A 20,420-nucleotide genomic window follows, 5' to 3' on the forward strand; every position below is an offset into this window, starting at 1 on the left:
AGAACTCCAAGCAGGATAAAAAAAACAAACAAAAAAAAAACAAAAAACTGTATTGAGGCATATAATATTCAATCTACAGAAAGTCAAAGATAAGGAAAAAATCCTGAAAGAAGCTAGAGGGAAGAAAACACCTTACCTATAGAGTAACAAAGATAAGAATTACATCTGACTTCTCCTCAGAAACTGTGCAAGCAAGAAGACTGTGGAGTGTTAAAAAAAAAACCCAGCAACCTAGAATTCTGTGAAATTATCTTTCAAAAGTGAAGGAAACACAAATATTTTAATGGACAAGTGAAAGTTGGAATTTGTCATCAGTAGAACTTCCTTGCAAGAAATGTTAAAAGAAGTTCTTCAGAGAGAAGGAAAATAATATATGTCAGAAACTTGGATCTGTATGAAGTAATGAAGAACATCAAAGAAGGAATAAGTGAAGGTAAAGTAAAAAGTTTTATTTTTCTTATTCTTAATTGATATAACATGACAGTTCAAAATAATACAATATTTGATTATGTATGCTTATATATAATATACATAAGTATGTGTTTATATATAAATATATTACATAATATATACATATAAATATGTATTTATATATGTCTATATATAAGTGAAATGTATGACAACAATGATACAAGGGACATAATGGGCTGTCCAGGTATTACATATGTCCTTAAGAAGTATTTCTAAATATTATTTAATTTGAATATCTTTATAGAGAAATGTAAGTTTGACTGCTTCTTTTACAATGGGGTGATATACACATATACATAGAATAGAGACTACAGAGACTAGAGAAGAATTTCCAAAAATGATTGAGCAAAGGAACAAAAAAGCAATTTAACCAAATGAGTAAATGGAAGGACAGGAAAAAAGCAAACTCCAAGGTATAATTGTAAACATAAAAAAAATGATAATTAGGGAAATTTTAATATGGACTGGGTATTAGGTGATGTTAAGGAATTGTTAATTTTATCAGATGTGATAGTGTTATTATAAGTAGACCTTATATGTAAAAATTAAATATTCAAGTGTGAGTGAAATAACATGGTGCCTGGGATTTGCTTTAAAATACTCCAGTGATGGTGGGAGAAGTGAGAGTGGGAAGGAATAGATAAAACAAGATTAGCAAAGTATTAGCAAAAATTGAAGCTGGATGGTGGGTACATGGGCATTTGTGGATTTGTTATATTCTTTTTTTTCATGTATTTGCTTCTCCCAGAGTGAGAGATGAGAGGGAGAGAAAGGCACCCAATATGAAAGCAGGGTCTCATAACCTAATCTGGAAGTGACATACCATCACTTTTGTAGCATACAATTAGACTCACAGACCAGACCAACCTTACCGCAGTGCAAGAGGGGATTACACAGAGATCAGAAGGCAGGGATCACTAGGGGCATCTTGGAACCTAGCCACCACACCCACACAGAAAAAAAGACTTGGGGAATAAACATCAGAAAAGAAAGCTAAGAGAGGAAACTATTGGCAATGAGGTCCTTTATGATGGTACCTGCCGGCTGCCTGCTTCTCCTGTCTAATTTCTGGACACTTGCCTTTTTTCATTTTATTCTCCTGATAAACCAAACTGCTTTGATTTCCCCAAACAGTCCATTTTGTCTCACTGACTTTATTCTGTATATCTTGCACATGCTACTCTGTCTGGAATGTCCTTTCCACTCTTGCTACTTAGCAAAACTACTCTGTCTTTCAAACCTTTTTCAGCCATAACTTCCTTTCTGATCACTCTTCCAGTCTATACCCCGCCAGACTATTTATTTATTTATTTGTTTGGCTGCGCCAGGTCTTACTTGCAGCATGCAGATTCTTAATTGTGGCATGCGGGATCTAGTTCCCTGACCAGGGATCTATATCTATCATCTATCTATCTATCTATCTATCTATCTATCTATCTATCATCATCTATCATCAAGCTAGATAGCTAGCTAGCTAATTTTTAAAATATTCATTTATTTATTTGGCTGTGCTGGGTCTCAGTTGCCACGTGTAGGATCTTTAGTTGCAGCATGTGGGACCTAGTTCCCTGACCAGGGGTCGAACCTGGGCCCCCTGCATTGGGAGCACAGAGTCTTAACACTGGACCACCAGGGAAGTCCCTATCTATCTATTTATTATAGGAACTGTTGCATGCAGTTCTGGAAGCTGAGCAGTCCCACAGTCTGCCTCTGCAAGCTGGAGAACGAGGAAAGACAGCAGTATAATGCAGTCCAAGTCTGAAGGCCTGAGAACTAGGAGCTCTGATGGTCGAGGGCAGGAAAAGATGGACATCCCAGCTCAAGAAGAGAGAGAGAATTCTGCCATCTTTTCCTCTTTTGTTCCATATGGCCCCAAACAGATTGGATGATGTCTGCCCATATTGGTGAGTGTGGAAATCTACTCAGTCTACTGAATCAAATGCTAAGATCTTCTAGAAACATCTTCACAGACACACCAAGAAAAAATGTTTTACCAGCTATCTGGGCATCCTTTAGGCAAGTCAACTTGACACATAAAATTAACTACCACAGTGGTCCATACAACTTTCACAAAATTCTCATTTTCTCTTGAAAGCTAGAAGTTCATCGTTGATGATAAAATGCAGTCAGTTGTTTTCCTTGAAGTGACAGCCTCTCTGTGTTCATTTTCCACAAAATGTTCACCACCACCTGAGTCTGAATAACTTTGTCTCTCAGTCATTCTTTCAAAAAGAAGTGGCTTGTTCAGCTTGCAACTCAAAACAATCACACAAAGATTTTTCTTGTGACAATCACTCTTTCGGTATGCAGCAGCAATATTTCATATATCTAAGGGTTGAGATATCTTAGGTGAAATTGACTTTTTTTTTTGAACTGTAAGTGGATGGTGGTGAATATTATAACTAGTAGTACAGTTTGGTGCCACTGCCTTGAACTGTGCGAACACCTCAGCAACTTTATCTACCATTGTTTTTGCATCAAAAGTGCAAATGTCATCACAGTAAAAAAAAAAAAAAAAAGGCAAAAAACTTCCTAGGATAATTAAGGAAAAAGCTTTGACTCATGGATACTCTGAAAGAATCTTGAGTACTTCAGGGTTCACTTTGAGAGCCACTAATCAAACTCAAAGTTTGAAACTGTAAGCTTTTTTTCTTTTTTAATGTCTTTATTGGAGTATAATTGCTTTACAATGGTGTATTAGTTTCTGCTTTATAACAAAGTGAATCAGCTATATGTATACATATATCCCCATATCTCCTCCTTCTTGCATCTCCCTCCCTCCACCCTCCCTATCCCACCCCTCTAGGTGGTCACAAAGCATCGAGCTGATCTCCCTGTGCTATGCAACTGCTTCCCACTAGCTATTTTACATTTGGTAGTATATATATGTCCATGCCACTCTCTCACTTCGTCCCAGCTAACTCTTCCCCCTCCCCATGTCCTCGAGTCTATTCCCTACATCTGCATCTTTATTCCTGTCCTGTCCCTACATTCTTCAGAACCTTTTTTTTCTTTTTTTTTCAGATTCCATATATATGTGTTAGCATACGGTATTTTTCTCTTTCTGACTTACTTCACTCTGTATGACAGTCTTTAGGTCCATCCACTGCACTACAAATAACTCAATTTCATTCTTTTTATGGCTGAGTAATAATCCATTGTATATATGTGCCACATCTTCTTTCTCCATTCATCTGTTGATGGACACATAGGTTGCTTCCATGTCCTGGCTATTGTAAATAGAGCTGCAATGAACATTGTGGTACATGACTCTTTTTGAATTATGGTTTTCTCAGGGTATATGACCAGTAGTGGGATTGCTGGGTCGTATGGTAGTTCTATTTGTAGTTTTTTAAGGAACCTCCATGCTGTTCTCCATAGTGGTTGTATCAATTTACATTCCCACTAACAGTGCAAGAGGGTTCCCTTTGCTCCACACCCTCTCCAGGATTCATTGTTTGTAGATTTTGTGGTGATGTCCATTCTGACTGGTGTGAGGTGATACCTCATTGTAGTTTTGATTTGCATTTCTCTAATGATTAGTGATGTTGAGCATCCTTTCATGTGTTTGTTGGCAATCTGTATATCTTCTTTGGAGAAATGTCTGTTTAGGTCTTCTGCCCATTTTTGGATTGGGTTGTTTGTTTTTTTGATATTCAGCTGCAAGAGCTGCTTGTAAATTTTGGAGATTAATCCTTTGTCAGTTGCTTCATTTGCAAATATTTTCTCCCATTCTGAGGGTTGTCTTTTTGTCTTGTTTATGGTTTCCTTTGCTGTGCAAAAGCTTTTAAGTTTTATTAGGTCCCTTTTGTTTATTTTTGTTTTTATTTCCATTTCTCTAGGAGGTGGGTCAACAAGGATCTTGCTGTGATTTATGTCCTAGAGTGTTCTGCCTATGTTTTCCTCTAAGAATTTGTTAGTGTCTGGCCTTACATTTAGGTCTTTAATCCATTTTGAGCTTATTTTTGTGTATGGTGTTAGGGAGTGATCTAATCTCATACTTTTACATGTAGCTGTCCAGTTTTCCCAGCACCACTTATTGAAGAGGCTGTCTTTTCTCCATTGTATATTCTTACCTCCATTATCAAAAACAAGATGACCATATGTGAGTGGGTTTATTTCTGGGCTTTCTATCCTGTTGCATTGATCTATATTTCTGTTTTTGTGCTAGTACCATACTATCTTGATTACTGTAACTTTGTAGTATAGTCTGAAGTCCAGAAACCTGATTCCTCCAGCTCCGTTTTTCTGTCTCAAGATTGCTTTGGCTATTCATATCTTTTGTGTTTCCTTACAAATTTTGAATTTTTTTGTTCTAGTTCTGAGAAAAATGCCATTGGTAGTTTGATAGGTATTGCACTGAATATGTAGATTGCTTTGGGTAGTATAGTCATTTTTACAATGTTGATTCTTCCCATCCAAGAACATGGTATATCTCTCCATCTGTTTGTGTCATCTTTAATTTCTTTCATCAGTGTCTTAAAGTTTTCTGCATTATAGGTCTTTTATCTCCTTAGGTAGATTTTTTCCTTGGTATTTTTTTAAACATCTTTATTAGAGTATAATTGCTTTACAGTGGTGCGTCAGTTTCTGCTTTATAACAAAGTGAATCAGTTATACATATACATATGTCCCCATATCTCTTCCCTCTTGCATCTCCATCCCTCCCACCCTCCCTATCCCATCCCTCTAGGTGGTTACAAAGCACCGAGCTGATCTCCCTGTGCTATGCGGCTGCTTCCCATTAGCTATCTATTTTATGTTTGGTAGTGTATATACATACGTCCATGCCACTCTCTCACTTTGTCCTAGCTTACCCTTTCCCCTCCCCCTATCCTCAAGTTCATTCTCTAGTAGGTCTGCATCTTTTTTTTTTTTTAACATCTTTATTGGAGTATAATTGCTTTACAATGGTGTGTTAGTTTCTGCTTTATAACAAAGTGAATCAGTTATACATATACATATGTTCCCATATCTCTTCCCTCTTGCATATCCCTCCCTCCCACCCTCCCTATCCCACCCCTCTAGGTGGTCACAAAGCACTGAGCTGATCTCCCTGTGCTATGCTGCTGCTTCCCACTAGCTATCTATTTTACGTTTGGTAGTGTATATATGTCCATGCCACTCTCTCACTTCGTCACAGCTTACACTTTGCCCTCCCCATATCCTCAAGTCCATTCTCTAGTAGGTCTGTGTCTTTATTCCTGTCTTACCCCTAGGTTCTTCATGACATTTTTTTTTCTTAGATTCTATATATATGTGTTAGCATACAGTATTTGTCTTTCTCTTTCTGACTTACTTCACTCTGTATGACAGACTCTAGGTCCATCCACCTCACCACAAATAACTCAATTTCGTTTCTTTTTATGGCTGAGTAATATTCCATTGTATATATGTGCCACATCTTTTTTATCCATTCATCCGATGATGGACACTTAGGTTGCTTCCATCTCCTGGCTATTGTAAATAGAGCTGCAATGAACATTTTGGTACATGACTCTTTTTGAATTATGGTTTTCTCAGGGTATATGCCCAGTTGTGGGATTGCTGGGTCATATGGTAGTTCTATTTGTAGTTTTTTAAGGAACCTCCATACTGTTCTCCATAGTGGCTGTACCAATTCACATTCCCACCAGCAGTGCAAGAGTGTTCCCTTTTCTCCACACCCTCTCCAGCAGGTCTGCATCTTTATTCCTGTCTTGCCCCTATATTCCTTGGTATTTTATCCTTTTTGTTGCAATGGTAAATGGGAGTGTTTCTTTAATTTCTCTTTCAGATTTTTCATCATTAGTGTATAGGAATGGAAGAGGTTTCTATGCATTAATTTTGTATCCTGCTACTTTACCAAATTCATTGATCAGCTCTAGTAGATTTCTTTTTTTTTTTTTTTTTAGGCTTTTTTTTTTTAACATCTTTATTGGAGTATAATTGCTTTACAATGGTGTGTTAGTTTCTGCTTTATAACAAAGTGAATCAGTTATACATATACATATGTTCCCATATCTCTTAGGCATTTTTTAAATTGTGACAAGGAAATACTCAGATACACTTGAAAAAGAAAACATTTTCTGCACAAATTAGTCACTCAATGAATGAACAACTATTCAATACTTTGGTAGACTTGGTTTGATAAAGAGACATGGAAGAGACAGAGACTTTTCTTAACTATGATGACTTCTTGAGATTTTAAGAGGATAGAGAAAAAAAATTTTCTACAAGTGAAAATCTCATTATCCCAAATACTATTCAGTAAAAGTATTCTTTGTAACCACATACAATGTGTGCCGAGATCTCAGGGGAAGGTGAGTGGAACTGTGCTCTACTATCAGTGAGAATATCTTCAGCACCACACACCTCACCCCATTTTATCTCAAGGGCCAGTGGACCCTACCAAAACACCAAATGTACTTCTAAACACTTACCCAAACAGAAGGACAGATCCAGGAACAGAAAAGGGATAAGTGAAGTACCTGGTGCCATTTCCATTCTTTCATTTACTTCCTTCCACTTATTCCTTCACTAGAGAGAAAAGCTTGGCCCTGTTTCAACTTTGGCTCCTACAGACTAACATGATTTTAATAAAAGATATATTATAAACCCTAACCACTCTTCTTAAAATTGTAACCTCCCCCATTGTCCATCTTCTCTGCTTTTATACTCCATAGCATTCATCACCTTCTAATACACTATGTGCTTAATTTTTATGTGTTCTGTTCCCCCTTCTAGAATGTAAACTTCTTAGGGTAGGTTTTTTAGTCTGTTTTGTTCACTACTGCATCTTCAATGTCTGAAACAATGTTGGACAGACAGTACGCAAAATATAGTTGATGAAAAACTGAATAAATCAATCAATTCCATCATAACAAAAACAATGTTGTAAAGTTTCTTTTGCATGGACTATGTTCCATTTTTCCTGTGTTAATGTTACTTTGCAAATCTCATATTATTCCATACGAATTGGTTTTTCTTAATTAGACTGTAACTTTCTGGAAGATGGCTCCACATATTATTTTATTTATTTATTTTTTTTAACATCTTTATTGGAGTATAATTGCTTTACAATGGTATGTTAGTTTCAGCTTCACAACAAAATGAATCAGTTATATATATACATATATTCCCATATCTCTTCCCGCTTACGTCTCCCTCCCTCCCACCCTCCCTATCCCACCCCTCCAGGCGGTCACAAAGCACCGAGCTGATCTCCCTGTGCTATGCGGCTGCTTCCCACTAGCTAACTACCTTACTTTTGGTAGTGTATATATGTCCATGCCTCTTTATCGCTTTGTCACCGTTTACCCTTCCCCCTCCCCATAGCCTCAAGTCCATTCTCTAGTAAGTCTGTGTCTTTATTCCTGTTTCACCCCTAGGTTTTTCATGACATTTTTTTTTAAATTCCATATATATGTGTTAGCATACGGTATTTGTCTCTCTCTTTCTGACTTACTTCACTCTGTATGACAGACTCTAGGTCTATCCACCTCATTACAAATAGCTCAATTTCGTCTCTTTTTATGGCTGAGTAATATTCCATTGTATATATGTGCCACATCTTCTTTATCCATTCATCCGATGATGGACACTTAGGTTGTTTCCATATCTGGGCTATTGTAAATAGAGCTGCAATGAACATTTTGGTACATGACTCTTTTTGAATTATGGTTTTCTCAGGGTATATGCCCAGTAGTGGGATTGCTGGGTCATATGGTAGTTCTATTTGTAGATTTTTAAGGAACCTCCATACTGTTCTCCATAGTGGCTGTACCAATTCACATTCCCACCAGCAGTGCAAGAGTGTTCCCTTTTCTCCACACCCTCTCCAGCAGGTCTGCATCTTTATTCCTGTCTTGCCCCTATATTCCTTGGTATTTTATCCTTTTTGTTGCAATGGTAAATGGGAGTGTTTCTTTAATTTCTCTTTCAGATTTTTCATCATTAGTGTATAGGAATGGAAGAGGTTTCTATGCATTAATTTTGTATCCTGCTACTTTACCAAATTCATTGATCAGCTCTAGTAGATTTCTAGTAGCATCTTTAGGATTCTCTATTTATAGTATCATGTTATCTGCAAACAGTGACAGCTTTACTTCTTCTTTCCCAATTTGGCTTCCTTTTATTTCTTTTTCTTCTCTGATTGCTGTGGCTAAAACTTCCAAAACTATGTTGAATAATAATGGTGAGAGTGGACATCCTTGTCTTGTTCCTGATCTTGGAGGAAATGGTTTCAGTTTTTCACTATTGAGAATGATGTTGGCTGTGGGTTTGTCACATATGGCCTTTATTATGTTGAGGTAAGTTCCCTCTATGCCTACTTTCTGGAGGGTTTTTTTTGTGTGTGTGTGGTACGCGGGCCTCTCACTGTTGTGGCCTCTCCCGTTGCGGAGCACAGGCTCCAGACGCGCAGGCCCAGCGGCAATGGCTCACGGGCCTAGCTGCTCCGCGGCATGTGGGATCTTCCCGGAGCGGGGCACGAACCCCGTGTCCCCTGCATCAGCAGGCGGACTCTCAACCACTGCGCCACCAGGGAAGCCCTCTGGAGGGTTTTTATCATAAATGGGTGTTGAATTTTGTTGAAAGCTTTTTCTGCATTTTTGAGACAATCATATGGTTTTTCTCCTTCAAGTTGTTAATATGTTTTATCACATTGATTGATTTGCATATATTGAAGAATCCTTGCATTCCTGGGGTAAACCCCACTTGATCATGGTGTATGATCCTTTTAAGGTGCTGTTGGATTCTGTTTGCTAGTATTTTGTTGAGGATTTTTGCATCTATGTTTATCAGTGATATTGGCCTGTAGTTTTCTTTCTTTGTAACATCTTTGTCTAGTTTTGGTATCAGGGTTATGGTGGCCTTGTAGAATGAGTTTGGGAGTGTTCCTCCCTCTGCTATATTTTGGAAGAGTTTGAGAAGGTTAGGTGTTAGCTCTTCTCTAAATGTTTGATAGAATTCACCTGTGAAGCCATCTGGTCCTGGGCTTTTGTTTGTTGGAAGATTTTTTTAAAAAATTTTTATTTTATTTATTTTTCTGTCTGCGTTGGGTCTTCGTTGCTGAGCACTGGTTCTTCTCTAGTTGTGGAGAGCGGGGGCTACTCTTCGTTGGGTTGTGCGGGTTTCTTATTGCGTTGGCTTCTCTTGTTGCGGAGCATGGGCTCTAGGCTCACAGGCTTCAGTAGTTGTGGCACGTGGGCTCAGTAGTTGTGGCTCCCGGGCTCTAGAGCGCAGGCTCAGTAGTTGTGGTGCATGGGCTTAGTTGCTCCACGGCATGTGGAATCTTCCCAGACCGGGACTCAAACCCGTGTCCCCTGCATTGGCAGGCGGATTCTTAACCACTGTGCCACCGGGGAAGCCCTCCTTTTTCATTTCTAATTCTATTAATTTGAGTCTTCTCCCTTTTTTTCTTGATGAGTCTGGCTAATGGTTTATCAATTTTGTTTATCTTCTTAAAGAAACAGCTTTTAGTTTTATTGATCTTTGCTATTGTTTTCTTCATTTCTTTTTCATTTATTTCTGATCTCATCTTTATGATTTCTTTCCTTCTGCTAAATTCGGGCTCTTTTGTTCTTCTTTCTCTAATTGCTTTAGGTGTAAGTTTAGGTTGTTTATTTGAGATGTTTGTTGTTTCTTGACGTAGCATTTTATTGCTATCAACTTCCCTCTTAGAACTGCTTTTGCTGCATCCCATAGGTTTTGGGTTGTCGTGTTTTCATTGTCATCTCTTTCTAGGTATTTTTTAATTTCCTCTTTGATTTCTTCAGTGATCTCTTGGTTATTTAGTAGTGTATTCTTTAGCCTCCATGCATTTGTATTTTTTACAGACTTTTTCCTGTAATTCATGTCTAGTCTCATAGCATTGTTGTCGGAAAAGATACTTGATACGATTTCAATTTTCCTAAATATTCCAGGGCTTGATTTGTGACCAAAGATATGATCTATCTTGGAGAATGTTCCATGAGCACTTGAGAAGAAAGTGTATTCTGTTGTTTTTGGATGGAATGTCCTATAAATATCAATTAAGGACATCTTGTTTAATGTCTCATTTGAAGCTTGTGTTTATTTATTTATTTTCATTATGGATGATCTGTCCATTGGTGAAAGTGGGGTGTTAAAGTCCCCTACTATGATTGTGTTACCGTCAATTTCCCCTTTTATTGCTGTTAGCATTTACCTTATGTATTGAGGTGCTCCTGTGTTGGGTGTGTAAAGATTTACGCTTGTTATATCTTCTTCTTGGATTGATCCCTTGATCATTATGTAGTGTCCTTCTTTGTCTCTTGTAATAATCTTTATTTTAAAGTCTATTTTATCTGACATGAGAATTGCTACTCCAGCTTTCTTTTGATTTCCATTTGCATGGAATATCTTTTTCCATACCCTCACTTTCAGTCTGTATGTGTCCCTAGGTCTGAAGTGGGTCTCTTGTAGGCAGCATATGTATGGGTCTTGTTTTTGCATCCATTCAGCCATTCTATGTCTTTTGGTTGGAGCATTTAATCCATTTACATTTAAGGTAGTTATCGATATGTATGTTCCTCGTAACATTTTCTTAATTGTTTTGGGTTTGTTATTGTAGGTCTTTTCCTTTTCTTGTGTTCCCTGCCTAGAGAAGTTCCTTTAGCATTTGTGGTAAAGCTGTTTTGCTGGTGCTGAATTCTCTTAGCTTTTGCTTGTCTGTAAACATTTTAATTTCTCCATCGAATCTGAATGAGATCCTTGCTGGATAGAGTGTCTTGGTTGTAAGTTTTTCCCTTTCATCACTTTAAATACGTCCTGCCACTCCCTTCTGCCTTGCAGAGTTTCTGCGGAAAGATCAGCTGTTAACTTCATGGGGATTCCCTTGTATGTTATTTGTTGTTTTTCCTTTGCTGCTTTTAATATTTTTTCTTTGTATTTAATTTTTGATAGTTTGATTAATATGTGTCTTGGGATGTTTCTCCTTGGATTTATCCTGTATAGGACTCTCTGCGCTTCCTGGACTTGACTATTTCCTTTCCCATATTAGGGAATTTTTCAACTATAATCTCTTCAAATATTTTCTCAGTCCCTTTCTTTTTGTCTTCTTCTTCTGGGACACATATAATTCGAATGTTGGTGCATTTAATGTTGTCCCAGAGGTCTCTGTCATTCTTTGTTCTTTATTCTGCTCTGTGGTAGTTATTTTCACTATTTTATCTTCCAGGTCACTATCCGTTCTTCTGCCTCAGTTTTTCTGCTATTGATTCCTTCTAGAGAATTTTTAATTTCATTTATTGTGTTGTTCATCATTGTTTGTTTGCTCTTTAGTTCTTCTAGATCCTTGTTAAATGTTTCTTGTATTTTCTCCATTCTATTTCCACGATTTTGGATCATCTTTACTATTGTTACTCTGAATTCTTTTTTCAGGTAGACTGCCTATTTCCTCTTCATTTGTTTGGTTGGGTGGGTTTTTATCTTGCTCCTTCTGTTGTGTGTTTCTCTGTCTTCTCATTTTACTTAACTTACTGTGTTTGCAGTCTCCTTTTCACAGGCTGCAGGATTGTAGTTCCCGTTTTTTTTGGTGTCTGTCCCCAGTGGGTAAGGTTAGTTCAGTGGGTTATGTAGGCTTCCTGGTCGAGGGGACTGGTGCCTGTGTTCTGGTGGATGAGGCTGGATCTTGTCTTTCTGGTGGGCAGGACTGCATCCGGTGGTGTGTTTTGGGGTGTCATTGACCTTATTATGATTTTAGGCAGCCTCTCTGCTGATGGGTGGGGTTGTGTTCCTTTCTTGCTAGTTGTTTGGCATTGGGTGTCCAGCACTGTAGCTTGCTGGTCATTGAGTGGAGCTGGGTCTTAGCATTGAGATGGAAATCTCTGGGAGAGCTTATGCTGTTTGATATTACATGGAGCCAGGTGGACTCTGGTAGACCAATGTCCTGAATTGGGCTCCCCCACTCAGAGGCTCAGGCCTGACACCCTGCCAGAGCATGAAGACCCTGTCACATGGCTCAGAAGAAAAGGGAGAAAAAAATAAAATAAAATAAAATATAGTTATTAAAATAAAAAGTAAGAAAAATTATTAAAAATAAAAATAATTCAAAAGTAATTAAAAAACAAGGAAAGAAGAGAGGAGCCTAACCAAAAATGAAATCCACCATGATAACAAGTGCTAAAACCTATATTAAAAAACAAACAAACAAAAAAAACGGACAGACAGAACCCCAGGACAAATGGTAAAAGCAAAGCTATACAGACAGAATCACACAAAGAAGCCTACACAAATACACTCACAAAAAGAGGAGGAAAAAAATATATATCTATGTATAAAAAAAAAGGAAGAGAGCAACCAAATCAATAAACAAATCTACCACTGATAATAAACTCTAAATACTAAACTAAGATAAACATAAAACCAGAAACAAATTAGATGTAGAAAGCAAACCCCAAGTCTACATTTGCTTCTAAGGTCCACCGCCTCAATTTTGGGATGATTCGTTGTCTATTCGGGCATTCCAGAGATGCAGGGTACATCAAGTAGACTGTGGAGATTTAATCCGCTGCTCCTGAGGCTGCTGGGAGGAATTTCCCTTTCTCTTCTTTGTTTGCACAGCTCCTGGGGTTCAGCTTTGGGTTTGGCCCCGCCTTTGCATGTATGTCGCCTGAGGGCGTCTGTTCTTCACTCAGACAGGATGGGGTTAAAGTAGCAGCTGATTAGGGGGCTCTGGCTCACTCAGGCCAGGGGGAGGGAGGGGTACGGAATGCAGAGAGCCTGTGGCGGCAGAGGCCGGCATGACGTTGCACCAGCCTGAGGCGCACTGTGTGTTCTCCTGGGGAAGTTGTCCCTGGATCGCGGGACCCTGGCAGTGGTGGGCTGCACAGGCTCCTGGGAGGGGAGGTGTTGATAGTGACCTGTGCTTGCACACAGGCTTCTTGGTGGCTGCAGCAGTAGCCTTAGCATTTCATGCCCATCTCTGGTGTCTGTTCTGATAGCCGTGGCTTGTGCTCATCTCTGGAGCTTGTTCAGGTAGTGCTCTGAATCCCCTCTCCTCGTGCACCCCAAAACAATGGTCTCTTGCCTCTTAAGCAGTTCCAGACTTTTTCCCGGACTCCCTCCTGGCTAGCTGTGGCGCACTAGCTCCCTTCAGGCTGTGTTCATGCCGCCAACCCCAGTCCTCTCCCTGGGATCTGACCTCCGAAGCCCGAGCCTCAGCTCCAAGCCCCCGCCTGCCCCGGCCGGTGAGCAGACAAGCCTCTCAGGCTGGTGAGTGCTGGTCAGCACCGATCCTCTGTGCGGGAATCTCTCCGCTTTGCCCTCTGCACCCCTGTTGTTGCGCTCTCCTCTGTGGCTCCGAAGCTTCCCCCCTCCGCCACCCACAGTCTCCAGCCGTGAAGGGGCTTCCTAGTGTGTGGAAACCTTTCCTCCTTCATGGCTCCCTCCCACTGGTGCAGGTCCCGTCCCTATTTTGTCTCTGTTTATTCTTTTTTCTTTTGCGCTACCCAGGTACGTGGGGAGTTTCTTGCCTTTTGGGAAGCCTGAGGTCTTCTGCTAGCATTCAGTAGGTGTTCTGTAGGAGTTGTTCTACACGTAGATGTTATTTCTGAGGTATTTGTGGGGAGGAAGGTGATCTCCACGTCTTACTCCTCTGCCATTTTGAAGGTCTACTTGAAACTGTAAGCTTTTTGAAGGAAGGGACTGTTTCTGTTTAGTAGGAGTCCAAATATATATTGATCTAAATTCACACTGAAGATACATGTCCTCTTTTCCTAGGAATTCAGAATCCCTTTAGTAAATATTCTAACTTTCTAGGATAGGGATATTAATAGGTTACTGACAGTTATTGGAACACCCTGAATATTTAATGTTAGTATAATACCATCCGTCTTCTACATTTAAAAGTTCCTAACCATGACTAAATAACTTAAAGGTTACTATTGTTAAGGACACTTAAGACAACTCTAGTTGAAGAGTTTTGTCATTTCTCGGAGCTATTCTTATCAGTCACTTCCAGTACAGAGACCTCAAAGCAATTTAAAGAGCCAGTGTCACAAAGTACTTAGACAACTAGCCAGTGATATTTGGGTTTACTGGTCTGTTTTTGCCTCTTCCTTCTTCTCTCCTCTATTTCTTTCCTTATCCCATTTTTTTTCTTTTCCCATCTGTTTCCTAAGTTAATATAAAGTTTGAAATGCTTTTTCCCTACTTTCACTCAAATATTGTTCAGGAGGGACCTTTTCTACTTTACAGTTGTCAAGAACTAGTCTCTGCAGTGTAGATTATTTGTAGATAAAATATTGGAGAACAAAACTGGGGAACAGTGACATTAGAAATGGGAATGTGGAGAGAACTATAGAGAAGAATGGGTTTGGAATCAGGGGATGTGCATTTGAGGTTCAGCATCTACCATGTCATTTTAACTTTTCTAAGCTTCAATTTACTTATTTATAAAATGAAGATAACCACCAACCCAACCCAAGTTTACTTCATAGTGTTGTGGAAATCACTGTGCAAATAAGTTAATAAATATTCTATTTTACACCAATGTCTTTTATAGAATAAGTACACTTCACTCAATAAAACTGGAGCACCTTCAGTGTAAGGAAAAAAAGGACCCTTTAGACTCCGATGGTTACTTTGGCCAGTGCTATAGTTCCTGGGTCTCTACTCTTGAATCACTGCCATGTGAATTGCTCTCACTGGGGACTTCCCTGCTTATGGAAAGTCTAACCCCTAGAATTTTGTTGCTGTTACTATTCCCCTCCTTTTCTTCAAATATATGAAATAGTAGAGTCTTTGGAAATATGTGATTTTGTCTTGAAGACTGACTGTTAGTGATGCAGTACCGTAATGATCTCATAAAAATTTTTATACTTTTTCAATGTTGCATACCAGACCTTAAAATTAAGGTCTATTAGTATATTTAGTTCCAGGCCATGTTTCAGGTAGGTCTGCAGTGGCTGTATGGCATAGAAAGAGAAATGAAGTAGGAGTTAGGGGAACTGATTTCAAATGTTGGTTCTATCATTGACTATTTACACTTAGGCAGGACTTCCTTGGTTTTCAGTCTTAAAGCAGAGCGATAAATGGGTTTAAACCAGATGATGATGATGATTTTATTTAGTCATTAAAAAAAATATTTATTTTTCGCTGTGTTGGGTCTTTGTTGCTGTGCGCGGGCTTTCTCTAGTTGCGGTGAGTGGGAGTTACTCTTCATTGTGGTGCACGGGCTTCTCATTGCATTGGCTTCTCTTGTTGTGGAGCACAGGCTCTAGGCACAGTGGGCTTCAGTAGCTGTGGCATGTGAACTCAGTAGTTGTGGCTTGAGGGCTGTAGAGCACAGGCTCAGTAGTTGTGGCACATGGGCTTAACTGCTGCGTGGCATGTGGGATCTTCTCAGACCAGGGCTTGAACCCGTGTACCTTGCATTGGCAGGAGGATTCTTAACCACTGCGCCACCAGGGAAGCCTGATGTTGATGATGATTTTTTAATTAATTTATTTTTGTCTGTGTTGGGTCTTCATTGCTGCACGTGGGCTTTCTCTAGTTGCGGCGTGCAGGCTTCTCATTGCAGTGGCTTCTCTTGTTGTGGAGCACGGGCTCTAGGCGTGCGGGCTTCAGTAGTTGAGGCACATGGGCTCAGTAGTTGTGGCTCACAGGCTCTGGAGGGCAGGCTCAATAGTTGTGGCACACAGGCTTAGTTGCTCCGCGGCATACAGGATCTTCCCAGACCAGGGCTCGAACCCGTGTCCCTTGTGTTGGCAGGTGGATTCTTAACCACTGTGCCACCAGGGAAGTCCCTGGACCAGATGATTTTTAAAAGTCCTTCTAGCTCAAAATTGTTTGATTCCAAGTCCCACACAAGAAAATAAGTTCTTAGAGGTTAGGTAATATACTACTGTTATATAAAATATATAATAAAAATTCATTCATAATTCTAGCTGGTAATCCCTTTATTCCTTCAGGTTGTAAGTACTTTTAACTTTATAATAGGAAGTGTAAATGATATAGAAACAGAAAATCTAAATTAAGTAGCAGAGATACAAGCATTAAAAAGCATTAACCAAATTTTTTTTATGGTAAGTACTACCTTTATTTTAAAAAGTTATACATGCTAGAAAAAAGCATAAATGATGCATGTAAACAATTGTTTACCAAATACTTATTTTTTTTCCTTATAAAGGTGCAAATGATCTTTAAATGTAAACACAAATGTTGCCAAACATTTTTGTAGTGAGGGGAGGGAGAAGAAGGTTATTCCTTATGGTTGTGGTTAAAGTCTTTTTCAAAGCTTTTACTGCAAGATACATTGAAAAAATTGGTGTATGATCACAATAACAAAACCACTTTAACCACTGAAATCTGTGTTCTTCTTTTTCCTTAAAAATGTTAACTTTTTACCAGAAAGTGCAATTTGAGAGTGGTGGTAATAGTGGCTTTATAGAATGAGGATAATGATATATAGTTTTTATAAAAGAACCAAGATTTTATCAGTTAAATGCCTCAATTGATTTTATACTCGTTAGCATACTATTTCATGAACTGAAGAATTCATTCCCTTGGAGGCTGTGATTACAGGTAAGCCTCAGCTTCAGCAGGCCTGAGCATCAAGTGTAAATTGCATAACAGTATTCACTGCTGGGGAGAGGCCATTTCTCCCTGCTGGTCCTTAGTAGCAATAGGAAATAGAAAGGAAAGTTGCTTCAGTCAGTAACATTTTTGAGCAAAAACTTGCAGAGTTACACGTGATTCTACTGGGGGATTCTCAAGACAGTATATGAGAATCATATACTGTTTTTGTAGAGGCACTGAGCACAGCTCTAGATCTAGCAGGAACTCTAGAAAAAAAGACTTTATAGTGGCAAGCAAGTCCATAAGGAAGGAAACAAGATGTGAGCTTCCACTGATGAAAACTTTGGCATCTGAGTCCTGGTCTTATTGATTTAATATTCCTTTTGAATTGTTCTAGTTAAATGAGATGTTTGTTTTGTTTTTTAGATTTTTAAGTCTTCTGGTGCTTACTGCAAGAATGATGCCTAACTAACACACCTTGCATACCTATCTTTGTCACTGATAAGTCCCTGTAAGTAGTGGAGTCTTGTGGATGGAGTGCTTAGAACTGACAACTAGATCCCATATAGACCTCTTCCCTTATTAGTAGTTTCAAACTTAATCAGTATCTTAAAAATAAGGTTTTACTGCTTGAAATGTTTTTTTTTTGTCTTTCCTTTTTTTCTCTTTTGGTGGGAGGAAGGCTAAATCCCAAAACAAAAAACCAAAAACCCAGCAACAAAAATCCCATGATAAATTAAAACCAAAAATAAATATTCTTCTGCACAAAACTGAAAATTATTGTGCAAAGGTGGCGTCTTGCAGGTGAAGTACTTTCAATGTATCTGTATTTCCACATGTTGAGGCACCGGCAAATAATAAAATTTGTTTAGTGTATTCTAGAGCTGTACAAAGCTCCAAAGTCAAAGCTCTCCACAATACAGAGGAGCAAATGCATGACTGTCTTCTATATGGTCACCATATATGGGATTCACAATGTGTCATTTTTATAACTCCTACACCACCTCCAAGCCGACGGTAATTCATCCCGCCATATAACCTGCAAAGAAAGAAACACAATCAGATTTCTAAATAGAAAAAGCACTATTTCTTCCATAATGTAGATGTTAATAAAACACAATTCTTTGTTTTATATTACAACTAATATTTTTAGCTTCATACATCTCTTCCAAAGAGTAGGAGCTGGAATTGAGCACTGGCAAGTAGCAGAATTATTTCAGACATTGACTGAAATTCTCTGACTTTTAGAACACTGTTTTAAGAGAGCACCATATCCATTTTGCCTTGTAACTTTATAACTCTACATGTAGACTGACTTATAACAATTACACAGAATCACATATTCTACATTTTTGTGTCTAATTTTGACCCTGGCTATAATATTTTCCCACCCACATTTTGCTTTTGCCTAAACTTCAGTGATTTATTTCTATCCTTTTGTTTTGTATGTACTCTTAGAAGTCTTCTCAAACCCTTTATGGAACAAAGCTGGATATGATTAAATAAAGTCTGCATCTAGTTTTTGATATGTGAAAAAGATCATCTTCAAAATTAAGGATTTCCATGGAAAAGAATATTAGATCCTCTGTCAACTGTAAGTATTGATTTTAAATTGGCTTTAAATTTGGGATATGTAACTACAAAAATTTATATAGTAATCCCTCAACAGATGGTCCTTAAGAATTTCATGAATATTACTTGGTCAAATATTACTAACATATATTAGTAATAGTTACTGAGAAACAAGTCCTTACATAGGATGATAGTCATTAAGTGGCAGAAATAAACTTGGCTGTCTTCCCAAATTATGCTTACCCAGATTCCCACTAAAAATAGAAAGCTGTATATGGAAGAAAATACACCATAAGTGAGAGGCTCCTATTCATGAAAACCTGCCATTCTCTTTCCCTTAACCTCTATTAGGTTTTGCTGAAATGTTACCTTTTCAGTGGGGCCTCCCTGGGCTACCTTTTAAAGTGGATAATCCTCCCTGGACTCCCTGCCTCTCTGCTATTTGCCATAGCACTTCCACCCCTGGTATGGCACTATCTCCCTTGTAATGTCAGCTCCAGGCGGGCAGGGAATTTTGTTGTGTTCACTTTTGTATCCCCAGGGTCTAGAGCACTCAGTAAATCTTTACTTCATGAAAAAGGTTGTGAAAATGTGATGTATAAGCAAAAAGTGCTACAGTGTTATTAGTCTGACTTTTAGTATTGTGACCACTGAGCCATGCAGAGCATGAGAGAGATGCAGAATCCAAAGAATGTCATTCAGATATCTGTCAAAGTTGTGGCTTTCCCTGTTTCCCAGAGATGAAGACTATAAAAAGAACCCAGTAAATTCATTAGTTGAATCTTATATACTAATGAAAAAAATCTGGGTGATAGTTACAGGCTCAAAATTAGAAAATGTATACTCAGAATGCAGCAGGAATGGACTACAAGACTGCCCCTTCTGGAATATAAAAGTGACTATAAAAGACGTCAGCTTATCTTTCATGGTCATGAGAAAAATCTTTCAGAATGTCTTCTGCCTCAGATATCATATCTAGACTGCTATCTGTGATTTATGTGCAACCTCAACCACTGAGATGGTTACCCCAGACGTGTTTAGGCAAATAAGCCCAATTCTTTGAGAAAGAACTGCTTAGAAGGTAAAACTGTTTTTTTTTTCAAAGCTAGTATTTAAAATAGATATTAGTATAGATATAAAGTACCTCAAACCCATACTATTAATATTTTATATTAAAAATGAGAATTAACTATATATTTGACCTTTTAAACTTGTAGTGTTTAAGAGACTTTGGCATATTAGAGCATCTATCAGATTAGTTTTGTCAATCAAGCTTAAAATGTGTGATTGAGCAAAGATCAAGTTTAAAATGTATGACTGAGCAAAGATTTAGACTTAGGATTTTAAGTTGAAAGGTTTAAGAGAATTTTGCTACATTTGTAAAAGTTTTTGAATATTTAAAATAAATGCAAGAGTCACCCAATTTATGTGAATTTATAAGAACTACTTAAGTATTTAGGAAGGATTTGTTAGACAATTAAGGATTTAAAAGCAAAGTAAAATTAAGCCTATGAATACAGCTTAACTTAAATTCTCCTAAGTAAGATGTAGCCTCCTTGCTAAAAGTGACTGTTACAATTTACTAGACATTAAAATAGAGTAATAACATATTTAAATATTTTTAAAACTCAAGAGAAAAAATCAGTTTTAAAATGAAATAAAATATTATTTTTAAAACGGTAACTGCAATTTGTTTTTCCTGGGCATAAAAATTGCAATGACAGATTGACAGCCAAAGGTCTAGGTTCTAATTCTAACTCTGTCACTAACTTGCTTAGGCAGGTCTCTATTTCTCAGTGCTTTAGTTTCCTCAGCTGAATGTGACGGAGCTAGAGAGGAGATTGTTTTTTCTGTTT

General features: G+C 38.2%; 1 protein-coding gene and 1 long non-coding RNA gene across 7 annotated transcripts in view; one reads left to right on the plus strand and one right to left on the minus strand.

The window, feature by feature from the left end:
• LOC132510760 (uncharacterized) overlaps positions 1-20,420 on the plus strand; it is a 62,253-nt gene continuing 41,833 nt past the window's right edge. For both annotated transcript variants that reach the window (XR_009537424.1, XR_009537425.1), the window contains exons 1-3: positions 1-433; positions 2,134-2,375; positions 18,451-18,586. This is a non-coding gene — a long non-coding RNA (uncharacterized LOC132510760). The remainder of the gene's footprint in view (positions 434-2,133; positions 2,376-18,450; positions 18,587-20,420) is intronic.
• The window catches only part of KLHL20 (kelch like family member 20), a 78,657-nt gene continuing 74,677 nt past the window's right edge, over positions 16,441-20,420 (minus strand). For 3 of the 5 annotated variants that reach the window (XM_060133053.1, XM_060133067.1, XM_060133061.1), the window contains exon 12: positions 16,441-18,031. In XM_060133053.1, the coding sequence (XP_059989036.1) occupies positions 17,947-18,031 (85 nt within the window). In that variant the 3' untranslated portion in view covers positions 16,441-17,946. The remainder of the gene's footprint in view (positions 18,032-20,420) is intronic. The other 2 variants (XM_060133075.1, XM_060133085.1) reach the window with 1 other exon arrangement.

Source organism: Lagenorhynchus albirostris, chromosome 2 (assembly GCF_949774975.1).
Source record: "Lagenorhynchus albirostris chromosome 2, mLagAlb1.1, whole genome shotgun sequence".
NCBI classification, from domain to species: Eukaryota; Metazoa; Chordata; class Mammalia; order Artiodactyla; family Delphinidae; genus Lagenorhynchus; species Lagenorhynchus albirostris.